Source organism: Neofelis nebulosa, chromosome 2, assembly GCF_028018385.1.
Source record: "Neofelis nebulosa isolate mNeoNeb1 chromosome 2, mNeoNeb1.pri, whole genome shotgun sequence".
Lineage (NCBI taxonomy): Eukaryota > Metazoa > Chordata > Mammalia > Carnivora > Felidae > Neofelis > Neofelis nebulosa.
In genome coordinates, this window is record NC_080783.1 from 43,645,242 (window position 1) to 43,668,035 (window position 22,794).

A 22,794-nucleotide genomic window follows, 5' to 3' on the forward strand; every position below is an offset into this window, starting at 1 on the left:
TGTTGTTTCAAAATCTCAATCTAAGAACTCATAATATTTGTGTGCTTGTAAAACCTTACTGTAAGTCTTTAGTGTCTCCTAATTTTTACCACCACGTCTCCTTTTATTAATGTTGACAGATCTATTTTTATAGGATATCTCAGAGCTGAGAAACAACAAAATCGACTTTTAAAATACATTCCAACTCTCTCATGAAGTCCACTGGCTTTCCTCTCAGCTCTGAGTATTAGTAAGATTTTGCTCAACATGACCCAGATTCTACTTCTACTGAACATTTACTGATTCTACTCTTCTAGCAACTCAGCTTCTCCTCACGAGTTGGCACTGGTCAGAAAGCTACCTCTGAGGCACGGCCTCCTCGGGGAACAGCCGCAGGCCCGCTGAGCACTCATGGCTCCCCCATACCTTGCCGGCATAGTGCTGAATTCTGAAACAGCTATGAGGCAGGGACGTGTCATTGAGAAACCGAGAGCTCTTGCTCATCCGGCTCTCGAAGTGCTGGTGGGTGGCACACACTTGGTTGAGCTTCTCCAAGAAGGTCTCGTCGGTGACCGTGCCAGGCCTCAGGCACTCCTCATCCAGCATGGCCAGGATTCCGTTTGTGTTCTGCGAGAAAGGAAGTAAAAAGGTTTCCTTCCTTCCTCACTGTATTGTTTTCATAATAATTCCTAATTACACCGTCAAACACAATTAAAAAACTTAGTCACGAGAAAATTCCATTCAGTTACAACGAAAAGCAGACAATCAAAACAAGTAACAAAAAGCCACAGAAGTCGGTCCCCTTCCACAGTGTCCCAGGTGTGTGTGTGATGTTGGGGAGGAGGGGTCTGTATCAGTTGCCCTCCCCCATTCCCTTCCGCCCTCAGAACAGGACCTACGGAGTCACCTCAGCCACCTCAGCGGGCTGATGACTGCAACTCACATTGTTCGAAAAAGGCAAGTCAGACCTCATATTCAAAACACATTCAAACACAAATCTAAACATCAGAAACTAATGTGACAATGCTGTCTCTACAACATGTGGTCATAAATCACAAAGCACAGTCTTTTCTAAGGCCATTATTTGATTCATAGCTTGAGAAGGAAATTGGTTTCAGATGTTTTCAAATTGTTCATGTGTTCAAAATACGGTTTATTTTGTAGTAAAAAAAAAAAAAAGATGTGATTTGGGATCAATGCAATCAAGCTGTATTTCAAGAGTATCTGTTTAGAATAAAATTTGTATTCCACATAAAATTTCAAAACGGGTGTTGAACATGAGTGAGAATTTGTTATGTATTCAGACCCTATGATTGTATTTATCCCAAGAGCAGCCAGCCCAGTTAAAAGGAGTAAAAAATCAGGAATCTTCTACTTTGCTAAATAAAGGCCGTTGTTCCTTGGATTGCCCCTACAGGCTCATATGTCTCCATTCCCAAGAGAATAATCCACTCTACTGACCATCAGCCCCACCCACAGCCACCAGGCAAGAGTCCCGGGTTCCTCTCTCCTTCTCCTCACAAGGCCGGGACATCCTCTGACCAGGATTTGTTGATTCCACACAAAACCCAAGGGAAGTGTGGACTCTCAGGAATCAAGTATGTTCATAACAACCCCAGAGTAAACATTACTTTTAGGTAACGCTGGAAGGAAACATTTCCTTTATGTGCCCAGGCTCCTATGTGAACACGAGTTTCTTCAAACATATGTGCAAGGGTGCTTAGGGCTGAGATAATCTAATTAAACTAAGTGTATGAACACTGTTTTCTCTTTTTTTCCTTCTTGAAGGGAAATAATTAAGTTCAAGGTTATTATTTATGAAGGAAAATGTGCTAGTCATGACTTCTGGAAGTCAAGTTCCCACAATTTGGGTTCCACAAAATTTACCAGGAAAACTTTCCAGTCCGTCTACTGATTTCCTAGATATTAGAGTTCTGAACTGCTTACATGGAACATTAGTGTTCACACTCCAACACTGTTCAGATTTTTCAAAACGAAGTTTACTTATTAATAGAAAAACTAACGCTTCAGCATATTCAATTTAATTAAAGGTGCAGCTTTCAGGAATATCTTGAAAACTGAGAGAAGAGATAACTGGCTAATTATATAATTTCCAAAAGGTCTTGTGAAAGGCACTTGTTGGGACATGTAGAGCCTGTAATTCTATTCCTAAAACACAGCACTCACCTATCACTGACAACTAAAACCACTGTAGGACAATAAAGGTTATGCATTGTTTCAAATAACTTTGTTATCAAAGCCAGGAGTGAGAGTAATCCTAAGCATAAAATAAGTTTTTCCAGGTTTTCACATACAAATCAATCTTCCTGCAGTCAATTCATTTATAATAAACTACAGACGATGATATAAAAATAAAATATTTAGTAACCTTTTGGAATCTAAGACATATCTAGTAATTTTTTAGACTTCAAAAGCCTTTTCACATATATACAGACAAATGTGGTCACCTGAAAAATCCTATGGCTCTTGGCCACCTGCAAAGTCACACACAAGACATCCCCCGCATAGGTTCTCTGAACCAAGGCTAGGTCAATACTTGAGCCACTCCTGGGGTCCTACTTAACTCAGCTCCCATGACTGTCCCTTCATCTTCCTTTATCTTAACTTGAAGGGCATGTTTTTTTGTTGTTCTTTATTTACTTTAAATTTTTTTTAAATGTTTATTTATTTTTGACAGATAGAGACAGAGACAGAGACAGAGACAGAGCATGAATGGGGGAGGGGCAGAGAGAGAGGGAGACACAGAATCCAAAGCAGGCTCCAGGCTCTGAGCTGTCAGCACAGAGCCCAACGTGGGGCTTGAACTCACAGACCGTGAGATCATGACCTGAGCCGAACTCGGACGCTCAACTGAGTAAGGCACCCAGGCGCCCCTGTTCTTTATTTACTTAAAATTTTTTCCCAGCTGTACTGAGATATAATTGACATATAACACTGTGTAAGTTTGAAGTATACGAGGTGATAATTTGGTACCCTTTCAATATTGCAAAATGATTACCACTATAACCTTAGTTAACAGCTCTATCACATCACATAATTACCATTTCTTTTTCGTGATGAGAACATTTAAAACTTACCCTCTTAACTATTTTCAAATACATAATATAGCACTGTTAACTGTAATCACCATGCTACACATTACATCTCTAGAACTTATTCATCTTGCAACTAGAAAGTCTGTACCCTTTGACTGACATCTCCCCATTTCCCCTACTCCCAGCCCCTAGCAACGGCCATTCTCTTCTGTTTCTTTGGCTTTTTTAGATTCTACATATAAATGATGTCATGCATTTGTCTTTCTCCGACTAACTTATTTCACTTAGTGTAATGCCCTCAAGGTCCATCTGCATTGTCACAAATGACAGGATTTCCTTCTTTCTCGTGGCTGAATAACATGCCATTGTATATGCACACATCTTCTTTATCCATTCATCTATAGACGGACACTTAGGCTGTTTCCATATCTTGGCTATTGTGAACAACCCTGTAATTAACATGGGAGTAAATATCTCTCTCCAAGATCCTGATTCCGTTTCCCTTGGATATATTCCCAAAGTGGAATTGCTACCATCATATGGTAGTTCTATTTTTAATTTTTTGACAAACCTTCATACTATCTTCTGTTATGGCTGCACTAATTTACATTCCCACCAGGAGTGCACAGAGGTTCCTTTTACTTCACATCCTCACCAATAATTATCTTTTTGGTAATAACCATTGAACGGGATATGAAGAAGCTACTAGAGTTTTAGAAATGAAATGGATATTTGATTTGGCAAAAACCTTTTTTTCAGAGCCTCCTCTGACCAGTGCTCATATTCCCAGGAGCCGCGGACCGGACCTGGGTTACCAGTATACAGAAAAGAATGATGCATGTAAGGCATATTAATGCCCTAAAGGGCTCTGTGATGCAGCCACAAGATGAGCACAGGAAATCCTAGCCAAGGATCAAAATGTCCAGCTGTCTATATGTGTGTTCAAGAACTGTGTATGATTCCTCATGGCTACAATAAAGTCTCTAGAACTCCACAGCTCTCAGAAGTGTCAAAATCATGAAGACACCAAGGCAGTGAGGTCTTCTGTAAGCAGTAAATTATTACTGAGAATTTTTTAGAAAATTATACCTAATACTCACATTTTCTATCAGGTCACAAATGATAGCATTATTGAAGTAGTCAATGTGTGTCCATTCTATGCCCTGAGAAAGAAAGCAGAACAAAATCAGATTCCATACGATGATGATACTACAACACTACCATCTATAAAACAGACTCTGCCATCTTAATATATTTCACTTCCTCTCTGATTATTTCCTTTACACAATAATGCAGCAAATGTCATCTTCCGGTTCCCAAAACTTCCCTAATTGCAGCAGTCCGCCATTGACACGATGTGACTGAAGGAACACCCTTGACCTGTTCTGAGACTGCCCCTCATTCCACTCTGCCATCTGTGACAATTTCCCATGCACTCCCCTGGCTCTGTGCCAAACACGGACTCAACAGGCCCTTGGGTCAATATTACTCTGTGTATATTTACAATGTTTATAAGGAAATAAGTCAGAACTTGATCCCAGGAATCTAGGGCCTACATTTTTCTGTTCTTGATTTGTAATCACAAGGAAAAAATTAATTTTAGAGTCAATCCCATGTTGTAGGGCAGTTGACTATTTCAAATGTAAAAATATCCCAGTGCTAAGACAAAATATTTTCAACATAAGGAAAGACACAAAAACCAACCCACTGGTTCTAATGCTAGCTACAAAGCCAAATCTGTGAGGCTAAATGTAATCGTTCTGGATCTGTTTATACTCTGCCCATAAGTGTAAACATTTATTTTTCCTCTAAGGGGAAGAAATTTAATTCATACAGCAAGCTAGGGATCTTCCTATATATTCTTAGACGCGTCTCAGACAATCTGTACAAACTTTTAAGTTACACATCAAAGTTGGGGCAATCTCTTTATGGTGAGAAGACAGGAAGGGAATGAATCTGGCTTTTAGGAAGTTTACGTTAAAAAAGTGCCAGAAAAGTATAAAACGTTTCTAAAGCATGATGATCATTCTGAAAGAAAGATGAAATATTTATGATGTAGCTTTCAAGTAGATGGGTTATTTTACTAAGTCACTGGGGACAACAATCACATTAGAAAAATCTATATTGAGGCAAAAAAAAAAAAAAGGACTCAGTGTCTTTAATGATTTACAACTATGCTATAGAAAATGAAGACAAATAGGTAGTATCATTATTCAAATATTAAAGCAAATAAATGAAAAGGAAACAAAAATATAATACAACATATGCAGAATATAATGATTTCTCCTTTTGTCTGAAATAATTTTATACTTCCAAAAACATTAACTATTTAAAAAATGAAAGGATGAAAACCAAGTATGGTTTTACAATTAAGGATACAAGGATTTTGTAAACACTACTTCTGATTACTTTCAAATTACATTGAGATAATCAATACACAGCACCTGTACAACACCTGGCAATACAGTAAGAGCTCAATAAATATTACCTGTTTTTATTATAAAATTTTAGGAAATCAGTGCTTTTCAAGATTGAACAAAGCCTCAAAATATTTTCAAATTTATACAGAGTGATACTGACTTTTTGGGTATATAGTTCTCATAAGTTTTGGCAAATGCATGGTGTAATGTAACCACCACCAAAATTCCCTTGTTTTTCCCCTTGGTAGTCACACTCTCACGACTCCCGTCCTCTGGCAATGACCAACTTTTCTGTCTCTGTCACTTTGCCTTTTCTGGAACAACATATCATGGAATCATACAGTATGCAGACTTTTGAGTCTGGCTTCCTTCATTTGGCATTAGTGCATTTGAGAATCCTTCATTTTATGGTGTTTATCAATTGCTTGTTCCTTTTTCTTTCCTTTTTTTTTTTTGGACAACGGACCGCCATTTTTATTTTATTATTTTTTTCCTTTCATGTTTAATATGTTTTACTCTGGAAAAGCCATGATTAAAATTCTTCAGATGAGCACATGATCAAGTATTTGTTGGTTTAAAAAAATTTTTTTTCAGGGGCGCCTGGGTGGCTCAGTCGGTTAAGCATCCGACTTCAGCTCAGGTCACGATCTCGCGGTCCGTGAGTTCGAGCCCCGCGTCAGGCTCTGGGCTGATGGCTCAGAGCCTGGAGCCTGTTTCCGATTCTGTGTCTCCCTCTCTCTCTGCCCCTCCCCCGTTCATGCTCTGTCTCTCTCTGTCTCAAAAATAAATAAACGTTAAAAAAAAAAAAAAAATTAAAAAAAAATTTTTTTTTCAGTAGAGGTGACACATTGTTACATTAGTTTCAGGTGTACAACCTAGTGCCCCAATTTGTCTATACCTTAGTCTATGCCCAACACAAGTGTGGCTGCCATCTGTCACCATGCAACACTACTTCAAGACCATGGACTATATTCCCCACGCTGGGCCTTTTATTTCTGTGACTTATCCATTCCATAACTGGAAACCTGTATCTCCCACTCCCTTTCACCCACTTTGCTCATCCCCCACCGCCTTCCCTCTGGCAAGCATCAGTTTGCTCTTTGTGTTTATCAGTCTGCTTTTTGTTTATTCATTTGTTTTGTTTTTTAGATTCCACAGGAGGGAAATCATACGGTGTCTGTGTTTCTCAGTCTCACTTATTTCACTCAGCATAATACCCACCAGGTCCATCCCTGGTGTTTCAAATGGCGTTTCTTCCTTTTTTTAATGTTTATTTATTTTTAAGAGAGACACAGAGCACGAGTGGGGGAGGGGCAGAGAGAGAGGGAGACACAGAATCCGAAGCAGGCTTCAGGCTCTGAGCTGTCAGCACAGAGCCCGACACGGGGCTCGAACCCATGAACGCAAGATCATGATTGGACGCTCAACCGACTGAGCCACCCAGGCGTCCCATGTTTGTTCCTTTTTAATTGCTGAGTAGTGTTTCCTTGTATGGATGTCACAGTTGTTGGTCCATTCATCTCAGACTCTTTTTTTTTAAACACACTATTATTTTACATCATTGCACTAGAATCCACCAGGACTCAAGTCAGTCAACTGATGTTTACTGAGCAACTACTATGTGCCAGGCATTGTTCGAGGCACTAGCAGCAGAGCAGCAAAGATAATCCCAGGTAGCTTAGATGTCATAACAAATGGGTTTTTAAGAGACACAACATGGCTAAACTCAGATAAATCTGATTTTAGGATCATGTTTAGATAGGCTTCGAAATCCACAATTTGTATTATGAGTATAAAAGGAACATTTAAAAAACATATATTTCAACATTACCTCCCGTATATACTCTTCTTGCTCCTCTTTAAGAGTAAGTTCAATGAAGATCTGTTGTAGCTTTTCATTACAATAATTAATAATGAACTGCTCAAAGCTGTTGTCCTATATGGAGAAAAATGAAAACGGCCTTATGAACCATGCACTAGCTGTCCCACAGCAGCGATGCTCCAACAGCTCAATCCATAAGAGACATCACACGCCATCTCGCAGATTTAATTGCAGCCCAGCACACAGCTCCTGGGACACCGAGGCCCAGCACACAGAGGGTTTGCACACCGCAGGCACTCAAGAAATGGCTCACGAGTCAAGTGAATGAATGAGGTATACACACGTTATGCAGTATTTGAAAGATGAAGACTTTTAGTTGACAGAGAAGCACTCTACATGTGGTTAAAAAAAAAAAAAGTTTCTCCTAAAGGATCAGAAAAGGAACAGTGAGCTTTAGAATCTCTGTCACCCAAGTTCTCAATCTTCCATTCTCAGGTGAAACTCTAGAGCCCGAGAAAGTCTTCCTGACCTGACCACTTATTGCCCCCTTCTGAGGTCAGCTCCCTCATTCAAACTCTTAGATACCAGCACTTTTTAAAAAATCATGCTGTGTGTATATACGTGTGTGCGTGTGCATATGTGTACACATGTATTGATCAGTTTCAGCCTCATCTGTCTCATCAGACTATATGTTCCTTAAGGGCAAGGGCTGACCACGTGTCTCTCTTGCTGACCAATGTAAGCCCATGCCTTGCACAGGACTTTGCACCTAGCAAGTTCTCCACACGTACTTGATGAGTGAATGAATGAGTGAAGTGCCTAAAAAATAAGAGACCCAAGGGAATCAGCACATCAAAATCATCTCCCCAGCGAGAAACAATCTCTCTTCTCTCAGAAGGCTCACATATTTATCACCCTTCGGCCCCTCAGCAGTTTCTCTTCATGTTAGAGTTACCTCCTATGAACTCCGATGCAAGATCCATACCTAAATCATCTCTGAACAATCCGCAGGGTTTAATGTACTGACATATATACTGAGGGCACAAAATGCATGCCTGTGGAATGAATACAATTCGCCAAGAACCACACCATTCCGGAAGAGGTAGATCTGGTAAGAAAACATGTTCTCTTCACCTCTATCATATGTCTTTGCAGACAGGAGATGGCAGCCATGGGAGCAAGGGATGGTATGACCTCACCACTGATAAACCTGACTCCTGTCCCACTGAGGTGGCTATTCCTGGCCTAATGAGCTAGGAGTGTCCAGGCGTGAAACTGAAGCTCGTCGCTTCCTGTGAAAACACAGAGCAACTGGCCTTCGAATCTCTCCGTGAGTGACGAAAGCAAAAAAGTCACGCAGTATCTGACCACATTCTTTGCCGGAAGTCAGCTAAGGGTTTCCTATTACCAGTGATGAACTAATTAATCAGGGAAAACTTCTAACTCTAAACCTTAAATGACACATACACACTATCACTGACTAATCTTTTAATGCTAAATCTGGTCAAGGATAAAAGCTATTTTGTTTTTTGATTTTAATGTTGCAGGTTCTTGCTAAAGGGCACACGCTGATTTTCAAGACGAACACAGTCTTAGGTACAAAGGGCCTTCCCCAATACTCATTTTCACATAAAATTTTAAAAGCTATGTGTTCTAATCTTTGGAACTTAACAATTTTTGTCAGAAGCACAAGCCCATCTGGGATAGACGCCTTATTATGATTATGGTCAGGATAAGGTCATTTCTCAATGAGGAAGTCTAGGTTTCTTAGTTTGGTAAAATATATCCTTATATAATACCACTACCCCAAATTAAACTTACAAATAAAATTAAAGTTTTAATGGGTTTCCATGAAATTCATGGAGTAAATCCTTCCTGTTAATTTAATAAGTCTATGCTCATGGAGCCATTTAAGCAAAATGATGCTGAACTTCATATGGTAACTAATGAGGAAAAGGAAGTGGAGAATAAGTAGTGTCCTTGGACACATCACATGACCATGAACAGCTTGAAGTACGCTCTGTAACAGGACTATGAAATACACACAAGCAGGTTAGAAATCAGAGGCAAAGCTTCACAATTACAACGCCACTCAAGGAGTAAGTTAGAACTCAACTAGATTTCCCTTCAACATTTAAAGATTCCTGTATGAATTCTCTATTTCATATCTGCACACAGTTAATCAATGGCCATTTACTGCAAAATCCACACAGCTGGAGAAGCCATTAACACAGGAGCATGCAACAGACTGTCACTGCAAACAGTTCATACTTACTGCATTCTGGTGCAAAAAGGGACAGATTATACAAAATGCAATCAGTTCTTAATTTGCCATAAACTTCTAACAGTAAACACTTATCGACAGTTATTCATTGGTGCAAATGACAGATTTTACCATTCGGGCTATGTTTCTGATTGGCATAAAACTCCGAAATCAAGGCGCACGTCCAACCAGTTCAAACGACAGGTCTACAATACCTACAGGTGGTGTCTGAACTGTGGTTCTGCGAGGCGTGAGCTACGCAGGATAAAAAGTCTGACTCAGACAATACCTCATGTGACTTGCTTGAAGTCCCAAGGCTTCAGGATTTAATGCGTCTAATTCTGAATTATCAGGAAAAACGTGTATGTATAACCCATCGCCCCAGGGAGTCAGAGACAAAGGCAATTAGCAGGTCACCACAAGAGTGAAGAGATCCAGCAAGATCCAGAAGCAGCTCCTCTTTCTCACCACCACACTCCCCTTCACCCCCCCGTGCTGTCCCTGCTATGTCTCTCCTTCAAACATAAACAATGTGGTAAGGAGAGAGCGTTCTGGAGGCAGCCTAAGAAAAAAACTGGTCTCTCCTACCTTATCCTGTTGCTTAAAGAACAAAAACAAAATAGAACAGCACAATCACCAAGGCAGAAACCAGCTTACTTCCCCACAGAAATATCTGAGCATTTATTGCAAACATACCTCACAGCCTGCAAAACGTGTTACAAATCACCAGAGCAATCATTATTGCCAAAAAGGAAGGCCATCGCATTTCTTATGATCTGTGTTTGAGTTGTTGACATTGTCCAAATGTTTTGGGAAATGGGACTTCACGAATCATCAAAAATAACATGCAAAAGTTTATAATTTGCAAAAAAAAAAAAAAAAAAAAAAAATTAAGGAGCAGCCTGGTAGCAGTTCCTATAAGCTGCACCTTGCACAGGCTCTGAACGTGACTTCATGTACACAGGCACTAAACACCGTTGGGTTTTCCACCCGGGTCCTTCTTCCCTTTAGAAAACAGCTAAACTGGATCTAGGAACCATCACATGAATACAAAGGCCCCGAAGCAATTTGATATTTGGATGCTTTTTGTGTGTCCAGAACCGTGGGTGGCCAGAGATCCCTGAGCTGGGCGCTGTCTCCCACATGTCAGTCTCATGAATCAAAGTCTCCTAAGGAGGAAGTGGGCAGGAACTTGAATGACTCATCTCCCCTCCCGTCTCCAGTTTTCTACCCATGCCCCATGCATGGAATGTGTCTCCACTGTCTAAGTCACATTTATCCCCAAAGGCTAAGGGAGAAAACTAAAACTTTGGGGAACATCTTTTTTTTTTTTTTTAATTTTTTTTTTTTTTTAATGTTTATTTATTTTTGAGACAGAGAGAGAGACAGAGCATGAACGGGGGAGGGGCAGAGAGAGAGGGAGACACAGAATTAGAAGCAGGCTCCAGGCTCTGAGCCATCAGCCCAGAGCCCGACGCGGGGCACGAACTCACGGACTGCGAGATCGTGACCTGAGCTGAAGTCGGACCCTTAACCGACTGAGCCACCCAGGCGCCCCGGGGAACATCTTCAAATACGCACATCCAGAATTTTCCATTATACCATCTCCCTGAATGGAGCCCAGAACCATCCCACCCCCATTGGACCGCTCTAGGAAAAACAGGTAAACAGCAAGGTGTCTACGTCTGATACTGGTTTACACTGTAGTCACCAAGAGTATACCGGGATAGGAAGAACTTGGTAGGTTTAGAAGTATGTAATATACCAAAACTTTAAAGTCTAGGGTTTCTGTCAAGAATTCCTGAGTTTGAGTCCACCTTTTCAACATCAAAGAAACAGCAAACCATACCCCTCAATGAAGTTCACAACTAGTTTATGCTCTTAAGTATCAACTATGAACTTTCTGCTTGGAAGGATTCTGAAAGATGGATCAAAAATACTGGCCTGTTATTAATTTCTTTGTATTTTCTTGGCAACAGAGGAGGCTAATGATACCTTATACACTATAAGACAGGGAGACATTTCAGTCTTGTATTCTTTAAATACGTAACATTTTTCTTCCCAGTACACAAACATGGTAAGTTTTAAGAAAAACAGCATGATAGTGCTCTTCTTAAATACTTTAAGCTTTGATTTAAAAGGTTAAAGCAAGAGTAATGACGTCCATACTATTATGAACCATATTATTTCCCTCCATTTTCACTCTAAGGGGTACTTTAAATCTTCTCCTTCCTCTTCAAGTTCTCTTGGATTTCATTGATTCTCTCATTCACATGGAGAATGAAATCAGAGGAAAAAAGCTGGAACAGAAGGGATTGCCTATAACCAGGATCAATTTTCTTCTAAAAACAATTTAGAAAACAAATCTCATAACCACGAGGCACACTTACCAAGCTATACTGACTCTTACCCAACTATTAGGTCATTTGATTTGGAACAATCATTGCATCTAGCCTATCATATCTTTACTGTATATGGTTCATATACAATATATGTATATGAGGTTCATATATGTATATGAGGCTCAAAAGGGCAAGATGAATAAAGAGCTAGCCCTTCAAAACAACTAGCCCTTTGCCTGCACGAAACTAGCTCCATTGTATGAAAAGTGAAATATCCAGCCTGCTGTTCTGTTTTGGCCTATGGCACACTAATAATTTATTAATTTTCCCAGTAAACTACCTGCCAATTGTAGTACTTCCCAGATAAGCACTTAGCAAGAAGCTAAATCGATTCAGATGGCTCAACTTAGTCTTGAATTTAATTTTTTAAAAAGAATAGCTGTTGTTCTTTTATGGTGATGCTACGAACGTCTCTCAGAGATCAGCTATAAGAACATCCAAACTTGATTGTGTGGAATTAGAGTGTCTGGATTATATAACTCTCTTCCCTTACAAAGTCGGACTGACGTTAAATAAGGATTCCTGGCTAGATTTTTCTTCTCTGTGGATTTTAACTCACTTCCCCTTCTTTTTGGTATCAGTGTTCCACTAATCTGTTTTCCAAACTGACATCAGATCACATGCGGCCAGCAAGGCAGAGCTATTCACACAGCTGGCCCTGGAATGCTTTGCAGTCAAATCCATGTGTCATCATCCCATGGTTTAATGCATCAGTTTCCCTCTTCCGTTTAGAGACGGACCAAAATGGATGAAAGGTTTCCACCAGCTCAGCTGAAAAGTGTTTTCATGGGAACTGTCAATGGGGTCATGAGGCAGAATTAGAGACATTAAAATTTTTTTCTTCTCTGGACCTTTACTGTCCAATTTTTTTTTTTTTTTTAATTTTTTTTTCAACATTTTTTATTTATTTTTGGGACAGAGAGAGACAGAGCATGAACGGGGGAGGGGCAGAGAGAGAGGGAGACACAGAATCGGAAACAGGCTCCAGGCTCCGAGCCATCAGCCCAGAGCCTGACGCGGGGCTCGAACTCACGGACCGCGAGATCGTGACCTGGCTGAAGTCGGACGCTTAACTGACTGCGCCACCCAGGCGCCCCGTACTGTCCAATTTTTAAAGTGATGCCCAGGGTGTTCTACAAGGCAGAACCCTTAATTCTTGCAGTCAATTTCAAGGAAAGTAAAGGCAGAATTTTCATTATATTCTATCAGTTTATTTTCGCTGGGGTAGACAGTATCACAGAAATCTTCATTTATGCACTGATGAGGATTCTGAATACTTCTCCCTAAGTTAGACCTTGAGCCCTTATATTTCAGCTTGTGGTACTTTTAAGTCCTTAATTATCTGGCTTCCTTATGTTCAACAGTATGAACTTCCTGATGTTTCCGTGTTTTCTAATTTTGCTGAGAATCCAGGAAAACTATGGGATGGCATCTGGGGTGCGCATGTGAATAAATCACAAGCAAAAAAACCATTTCTAATTCTGTATCAAAGAGCAGGTAAAAGTATCTAAAAGCACACACCCAAATCTCTATTCTGTGCTCCCCCAAATAAATTTAATTGTAAAATAAATAATGAAGCAGATTACTAAGAATCAAGATGTTTGGAAGATTAACCTGAGAAAGTTTACACGGGAAAATGCAGAGAACAATTAGTTATGATGAAAGACAAGTCTTAATTCTCTCAAGGAAACGGAAAAAAAATCAAAGCATCTATTGCATGGAGAAGGAAAAATAACTTCTCATGATTTTAGGGCCATCATAAGATCTGCTGTAGACATGACTGGTTAATTTGGCCTTGACTGAAATTTCTGGTTTGTTTTTTTGAGTACAGTTGACATACATTACATTAGTTTCAGGTGTGCAACATAGTGACTCGAAAAGTCTATACTTTGTGCTATTTTCACCACCAGGGTAGCTACCGTCTGTCACCATAGGATGCCATTAGTGCTCGCTTCGGCAGCACATATACCATAGGATGCCATTAGTGTTCGCTTCGGCAGCACATATACCATAGGATGCCATTAGTGCTCGCTTCGGCAGCACATATACCATAGGATGCCATTAGTGTTCGCTTCGGCAGCACATATACCATAGGATGCCATTACCATATTGGCGACTATATTCCTTATGCCGTGCCAAAAGTTCTATTTATTATTTTTTAAGTTTATTTATTTAGAGAGAGACAGAGAACATGAGTGGGGGAGGGGCAGAGAGAGAAGGAGACAGAGAATCCCAAGCTTGCACTCTCAAACCCTGAGACTATGACCTGAGCCAAAACCAAGAGCAGGACGCTTAACCAACTGAACCACCCAGGCTCTCCCGAAAGTTCTGTTTAAAAAGAATAAAAATATAACCTGTTTGCTTTTGGGTAAAGCTGCCCAAGTGATTCCAACATGCTGCTAAGTTTAGGAACTACTGAGCTGGAACATTCTTCTGAAGAAGAAAGAAGGGCATTTTCAAATATAATGCAGGCATTTTCATAACTGAAGTCCATAGTTGTAACAGTGTTGAGAAAAATCAGGATATAACTTGCAGAAGTGAAGCACAGGCATAAAGATGGGCTTGGAGAGAAACCTGAATTGGCCATTAAGTAAAAAATATTCCCACCTTGCTACAGGATGTTTTACCCCATCCCAAGTTATAGGTTGTGTCCACTCAGAACACCTAACTTCGTTGTTGTTGTTGTTGTTGTTGTTGTTGTTGTTGTTGTTGTTTTTAAGTCTATTTATTTGGTGGTGGGAAGGGAAGGAGGGAAGGGGAAGGGCAGAAAGAGAAGAAGAGAGAGAGTATCAAGCAGGCTCTGCACTGACAGAATGGAACCCAACACGGGGCTCAAACTCACAAACCACAAGATCATGAGCTGAGCCGAAACCAAGTGTCCGAAGCTGAACTGAATGAACCACCCAGGCGCCCCTCTAACTTGTTTGGATTAGATCTGTAGCAAACGCATTTTTAAAAAGTAACCTAGTTTCTTGATTAGACCTTCCTACCAGATAGGATGTGCCCTCAGCCAGGAACAGACCCTCCATCTTAGGGTTGGCTAATATCACTGTAGGCTCCATGCAGGGAAGGAACAGCTGTCTTGTTTACCGCAGGAATATGATTCCTATTAGGCAGTAAATAAATAATGACAAATGACTTCCTCACTTAGGCATGGTTAAACTGCTCATGGGGTATAACTCAGCTCCCTGAGTGCTGTGTGGTCACTTACCACATGGCTGATTAGATCTTAGGACAGACCAGAATGTGAAGACAAGCTGATGTTCCCTCATGACCCCATTATCCTATTAAAAAAAGTTTTCATGTATTGTGACATGACATTAGGCACCTGGCCTAATAGATCAATAAATCTTCTTATGGCAACATAAAAATAAAATAAAACCAGTTTCTTTGCTTTTAGATACATCATTAAATGTGTGTGTGTGTGTGTGTGTGTGTGTGTGTGTGTGTGTGTGTGTGTTTCCTTCTAACTTTCTAGTAAGATCTCTACTTTTGTCCTGTTCATGAAACCATCTAAATATAGATCAGCAGTGTGCTAGGTAAGAAATCATTTTCCCTGCCAACTATAAACAATGATTTTGACAGGCTGCCCTTTGGTAACAGTAACCTGAGGACTTGCTAGAAAGAAACTAATTTCATCACCACGAGTTCTGAGTATACTCAAGCAGTTCTCCTCACACACAAACCTCAAATTCTTCCCTATTGCCACGAGACCAGAAACTTTCTTTTGCGTAGTCTGCTAAAGAGGCATCAATACAAGTGGACATTGTGCTGAAGAACAGTTTTCAATGGTCGGCAGGACAGGGGGCAGCAGGCAGGACACAGCACAGGTGTCCCACGCTTGGCCACCAGCACGCAGAAGAACTCCAGGGGTGTTCCCCATGCTGGTCAGTTTGGAATGAGGACAATGGTACAGAAATAGGGATTGAGAAACTTATCATGTTTGGGTTTTCTCCTTTATTTCCAGGTACTGGGGACCCTGTGAGTTTGGGGAGAAAAGTAACAAAAAGGCCCTATCAGAGGTTTTTTATTATTTATGAAGGGGGCCTAGGATTTAGGTCCTGAGTCTGCCATTTTGTAGCCATGTAACTCCAGCATAGTGACTTGACCTTCAGAGCCTCACCTACTCACCTGTAAAATAGGAATAGTAGTAACTATTTCATGAAGTGTTTGTGAAAATTAAATCAGACAATATATGTAACACTTCCCGCAATGCTTGCATACAGTCAGCCCTCAAGAATGATTTAAATGGCTACTAAATACAGAACATGATCAAGCAGGGATCTTGATTTACAAAATCAAGCAGGGATCTTGATTTACAAAAATTTATTACAAAAATAAATGTAAGAAAAAGATATTTGTTGGAAAGTCCTGGCTTAGCTGCAGGGAGGGGGCTGATGTTTTTTTTTTCTGTTCTGTGAACCTGATAATTTGGAACACATAAACACTTTTGGTGGTCATTCTGGGCAGGGCCTGGTTATTTAAAGGAATTCACAAATCATTACTTATGGGGAGAATGAAGAGAGGAGGAGCCTGATCTACTTGTTATTTTCCTGAACCAAACTAAAATACCACTCCCGAGAAATAAGAGTAAGAGTTTTAAAAGATCCTTACAATGGGGAAAGGAGCAAAAAACAAAAAAACAAAAAAAACAAAAAAATAAAGCAAAGTGAAACAAAAATTCTTAAAACACCTTCTAAATGTCAAAGCAAAAGGATAAATAGGAAATTCCAATATAAGTATATAATTTTTAAATATTTAATTTGTAATAAGCATGCAGTCTTTTTAAAAAATTCATTATGAAGTTTACCAGAAATTCTTTCAATCTTTGCAACAGAACTCACACTGTAAGATTGACGTTGGATGAGACCCAACAAATCACCCAATCCAGACCCTGAGCCTGAGCCCATCAGGATGAAATGCCAGCACTGGCCAGGCCAGACTGGCATCTGGCTCTCCCATCCCTGGCTTTTTCATGGCATCATCCTGTCTCACTTTCCTACAAATGACTGAATGACTACAGGCACAATGTCCATAAACCTTGTTGGAAACTGCCCAGTAAGAATTTTGAATCTGCAATTACAAAAGTCAAATACTGATACAAGAAGTTCTTCCTAAACAGCATTGTCTCCAAAATGCTGGCTCTCAGCACTTAAACACACACACACACACACACACACACACACACACACACGTTTTGTTACATCAGCACAGAGGTTTTTTGTAGATTCAAAGTTATATTAACTATATATTAAATGCTGTCTATAGAATATATGATTTAATTTCCAACTATTATGCATGAATAGAAACAATACAAAGAATAGAAAAAAGCTTACCTCAAAAATTTCAAAACCATAAATGTCCAAAACACCCATGACCTTCTTTCTCACTTTTGTCTGTGCCTTAAAAAAAGTTTTAAAATAATGAGTTGAATTTAGGCCTGAAATATAACACTATGTTACAAGTTAACTGTGTTTCACAACTAGAATAACTATAATTTAGTTGTTGTTTTTTAATCTATGACATAGGATATTGGTATAGAATTTTCCAGAAATTTTAATGATAGATGACTTATTTAAAGAAGGCATTAGTGATGCCTAATTATAATAAACAATCACTGAATCTTACAATAGGTCGGGCCTTTCAAACTCCCAATACTCCAATACCCTCATTTTATTGACAAACATATCAGTAGGTTGAGAGGTCAAGTGACCTTTTCAGCCAAGTGTGTACAACTAGTTAGATGAGCCGTGACCAGGACCTGGGATGCAGACTCTCAGAGTTAACTCTGCAAAACCCATGAGGCCACTGACAGGTGAGATTTCTCACAAAAACATCTACGCAAAACAAAACAGAGTCCTGACAAATTTCAATTCTATGCAAGGCAAATTATTTTCAAGGAACAGTCTTATCTGATTATAAAATTAAAATATCTTTAACTTAACGTTTATAATCTGAACACATCTATTACAGCTGATTTATCTGGTTGCAGAGATTCAGTACCTTAATGCTTTCATTGATTCGATTTACCAACCATGAAAATAACCTGCTATAGAGGTTTTTAGCCAGAGCATCACGGGCATAATATGCCTATTGAAAAAGAAAAGAAAAGACAAGAAAAACTCAATACCCACGATTGTCACAATGCTTAATTTCAATAAAATAATAAAGGTATTTTTTAAATATTTAAAGTTCTTGTATTTCAAGTTATTTTCAGAGCCAGTTTTTACTATACTCTGGATGAACAATTAAACCGTTAAGAGAATTGAGCAAATTATTTATCCTCAATCATTATACTTTTTTGCATCCCAGGAAACTAATTCTAAATATTGCAAACACTTTCTCCATAAAGATACTCATCTCTGTATTACAGAACAGAGAAAAATCAGAGGCACTTTAGAAGTCCAACAACAGGGGGAATAGTAAGAAAAATAAATGAAAGCCTACTGAAAGGGAAGTTACACAGTTATCACAGAATGATCATTAGGAACATTAGGTAATAAAATGGAAAATGCTTAGGTTTTGTGAAAATAAAAATCTGTCTATTTAATACAGTGACTATATCTTTTTAACCCCTACACGTAGGAAAGGAAACTCAACGGAAAAACATTAAAATGGTTTTGACTGATGTGATTCAGAAATGTTTTCCTTCATTCAACCTTCTCAACATTAAAAAAAAAATTTTAATGTTTATTTATTTTTGAGAAAGAGAGAGAGAGAGAGAGAGAGAGAGAGAGAGAGAGACATAGAACACGAACAGGGGAAGGGCAGAGACAGAAAGAGAGAAAGAAAATCCCAAGCAGACTCCGCACTGTCAGCATAGAGCCTACTGCGGGGCTCAAACCCACGAACCGCAAGATCATGTCCTGAGCCAAAGTCGGATGCTTAACCTACTGACCCACCCAGGTGCACCCCTTCCGAACATTTTAAAAAAGATATTCCATAACATCTAGAGGCTAGAGTCACGATACACTGTGGGCAATAATACTGTATAATACAAATAAATGGTTTTATTTGCTTATTCATTTATTTGAAGCTCTTCAGAGCTACTTGCCAAAGAAGAGGCAGAGGACATAGTCTCTCCACCCCTGACTTAGAAGGCACACCCTGGAGAAGGTCAGCCTTGCCAGGAAGCACCTAAGAGTCCCTGCACATATCGGGTGCCACGAGCATTTAGCTAGTGCACACCAACAATGTGATGCAGTGCTCTTGGGGAGGCCCGAGCACCAGCAGCTTCCGGGGAGGAAAGCAAGACGGTCTGCTGCTGGAATTTTGGGTTTTGTTTTGTTTTGTTTTACAAAGAGAGCGAGAGAGCAAGCAAGCGCATGAGTGGAGGAAAGGGACAGAGGGAGAGAACCTTAAGTAGGCTCCACACTCAGCACGGAGCCCGACTGGGGCTTGATCCCACAACCCTGATATCATGACCTGAGCTGAAATCAAGAGTCAGACGCTTCTCTTGATTCTGGCTCAGGTCACGATCTCACAGTTCGTGAGATCAAGCCCTGAGTTGGGCTCTGCACTCACAGTGCAGAGCCTGCTTGGGATTCTCTCTCTCCCTCTCTCTCTGCCCTTCTCCTGTGCTCTCTCTCCCTCTTTCAAAAATAAATAAACATAAAAAAAAAAAAAGTTGAATGCTCAACTGAGTGAGCCACCTAGTCGCTCCAGTTTGCTGCTGTGTTTAACACTCTGGCCACATGCATGCATTTCACTGCTTATAAGCAGAAATTTGAGCATTACTATTAAAGCTTTACATTTTTATGTTATAAAGAACACAACTTATTAGATTATACAGAAATTCTTTTCCCACATTTCTTTCTAAATGAAGTGTAACAGCTTTAATAACATAGGCCCTTCATTGGCAACAAATCGTAGCTTTAGAGTACCTTTCCAGTTCATCTGACACTTCCATGCTAATCCTGAACCTCTCCCTAGAAAATCCATCAATAAATTGGCACAAAAAAAATAAAACCCAAGCACACAATGTCATCTTGGAGGGTAACAGTGGTTAATGATTCCACTGCAGAAAATGCATATATATGCTGAAATGCGGAAAGAAGCCTGGATTTAGATGAATGCCTTTTCTCTACCCCCCTTCTAGCTTTTACTTTCTTCACATAGGCCATATAAGTGCCTAGAACAGCACCTGGCACAGAGTAAGCCTATACATGTATTTATATTACGATTTCTGAAGTATCCTTTTCCTATCCCACCTGTGAGCCTATAGAATTCTTTCTTAATCCTTTCCCCTTTCTTTTCGTAAATTCTAGTTATCTCAAAACACCGCATAACCTCAAAACATTACCTATTTATAAACAGAAATGTCATCATAATGGCATCCAGTTTTTTTTAGCTATGTGCTGATTCCAACAAACCACCATTTCAATATGCAACCGAACTAATAGTGACAACTCATTCTGGCAAACTCCTTTATATTTTTTAAAATGTATTCACAGCCCATGTTCATCTTCTTTATTTCTTTCGAACAAATACTTATTCCAGAAGTCTCAAACTCAAATGTTTCCAGGGACTACATGACAGAAATGAATGGGAAATAGTATGATCTGTAGACGCATTCCACATTAAAGGCACTCAAATTCAAAATTTAAAAAGCAAGCACACAAAACAAAACAGAACAACAAGACAACAAAACTACCCTTTCATCAAATAAAATATGCCTATTGAGCTATATCTGGTACCAGGGGCTGCCAATCTGCCAGCCCTGATTTCTAGAGTCTGATTCATGCCTCCGAATCTCCATAATAACATCCTCCACAGTACGGGAAGGAATGTTTATTCTCATTTAAGGATCACTAACAAGGTGTACAGAAATCAAGGAAGACACTGAGAGCGTGGATTCACCATCTCAGATTCTAAGCACAATATGAAGAGACTGCACTTCTACAGCGGCATCGAAGCGCACTGAAAAAATCCCAAGTGAAATGTGCTTCAGCGATGACTGGTATTAGGTGTGGCCCAGGTGGAAACACAAGAGATGCATGGCCATGGGGGGGCCTACCCTGTAGCAGCTTACAGTGGAGTGGTGGAGACCTAATCCATGAGTGAAACAATCAGAGAACGAGTGTCCAACAGCAGGGGAAAAAGGAATTCCCAGAAGGGAGAAGAGGGGGACTATGTGATCTTCCTGGATGAGGGGTAATTAGATGGACCATTCAGACAGGCAGGAAGAATTAGCCACGCCATGTGGGGAAGGGATAAGGAAGAGCGAAGGCACCGGGTAAAAATAAGCATGGCATTTATAGAAGTAGCAGGGAATAAACTGAGATAAAGAAAGGGTGCAGGGTCAGATTACTGAGGGCTTGGAAGCCAAGGAGAGAGGATGTGGCAAAAGCTGAACTACAACTCTGTCTTGAGTTCCTATCATTTCACCATGAGTCACTGTATCTGAGGAAAGATCTAAATGCCTTGGGCAAAATGAGGAATGGGGCAATACGGATGATGATGGGGTCCAAGAACTGAAGCTATGAGGAAACATTAATAAAACAAATTAGTTCTTGCTGGAATCAAAACCTTTTAGGCAGTAAGACTGGTAGAAACCTAAACCCTACATTAAAAAAAAAGAACTTGAATAAGGAACTGAAAAATCGAGGACCTCAAGCCAAATTCTTTTATGCTAAAGGTTAAAACAATGTGGAAAAGTTTAACCCAGTGATGTAAGGTGACTCAAGCTTATAAAGTAAGACGCACCTGGGCCCGGTTTCCGGAGAGGATGATTAAAAAGTGAGAGTAAAACACACAGTAAAAACAGACCAACATTTACCCACATATATATTCCATATATATCCACGTACATGTGGATATTCTTAAAGGACCTTCTTAAACAGGAGGCATTTTCTCATCGCAATACTTTTTACTTAACGATCCCCACTCTGCCTATTGAAAACGTCTAAACTCAGCGTGACCTTAGTACAGTGGTTCTCAAAATGTGGTCCCTGGACCACCGGCAGCAGCAGCGCTGAACTTGTTAGACATGCAAATTCTTCAGTCCTACCTCAGGCCTACTGAATACAGCAGCGTAGGGGCACAGCCTGCAAACTGTGTTGGACAAACCCTTCAGGTGGCACTGAGGTACACTCAAGTTTTAAAGTTTGAGAACCACCTCCACACTGAACCTTCCCAGCCACGTTGCTCTGAATCCCCTTCGCGTGTCTAAAGCTACGGTCAAGCTAGACCACCCCTCCCCCTGATGTGGACTCCAAACTTGGCTTTTCTCAGTTTTCTTTTTGAAACCCCCTACTGCCCATTCTTTATTCATCTAAATCCTTCAAGGCTGGCTCAGAAATTATCTTCTCCATGGCGTCTTCCTTCATCCCTTATGTCCCTGCTAATGGTCTACATGGGGGCCTGTGCTGAGCAGGCTCTCAATGAATTTTTCTTGATTAAGTCAGTGACTCACCATCTGACTTTGCATGAGTGAGACTGACCTGGACAGACATGACAGCAGAAGCAGTAATTTAGGAAGAAGGACACACAACAGTTCTAACCAGAAGAGGATCGTTACAAATCAAATTTACATATAACCGAAGTTATAGTATTTTTCATAGTCAAAGCACCTCACCTGAAATACGAAATCAACACTGAAAGCTACAGACACATAGGCATCCTTGGGTTAGTAGCAAAGACCAGTTCAGAGAGGCAAAGAGAAAGACTAAATCCACCTACTGTCTTACAGATGCTTCAGGCCACTTACAAAGAGGAGGAGAATACAGTTGGACTATAGGGTGAGAATAAAGCAGGCCTCTGTGCCAAAAGTGCCGAATCAGTCACTGAATTCCAGTGCAGATCAGCACAGACGGGTGGGAAAATGTCTAAGCTGTAGAACAAAGGCTTTACA

At 40.1% G+C, this 22,794-nt stretch overlaps 1 protein-coding gene across 4 annotated transcripts in view; it reads right to left on the reverse strand.

Moving 5' to 3' along the window:
- The window catches only part of MYO1B (myosin IB), a 189,540-nt gene that overhangs the window by 35,886 nt on the left and 130,860 nt on the right, over window positions 1-22,794 (reverse strand). For all 4 annotated transcript variants that reach the window (XM_058710880.1, XM_058710897.1, XM_058710887.1 and 1 more), the window contains exons 12-16: window positions 17,946-18,032; window positions 17,279-17,344; window positions 7,287-7,391; window positions 4,136-4,198; window positions 406-606 (exon numbers count right to left, since the gene is read on the reverse strand). In XM_058710880.1, coding sequence (XP_058566863.1) covers window positions 406-606; window positions 4,136-4,198; window positions 7,287-7,391; window positions 17,279-17,344; window positions 17,946-18,032 — 522 coding nt within the window. The remainder of the gene's footprint in view (window positions 1-405; window positions 607-4,135; window positions 4,199-7,286; window positions 7,392-17,278; window positions 17,345-17,945; window positions 18,033-22,794) is intronic.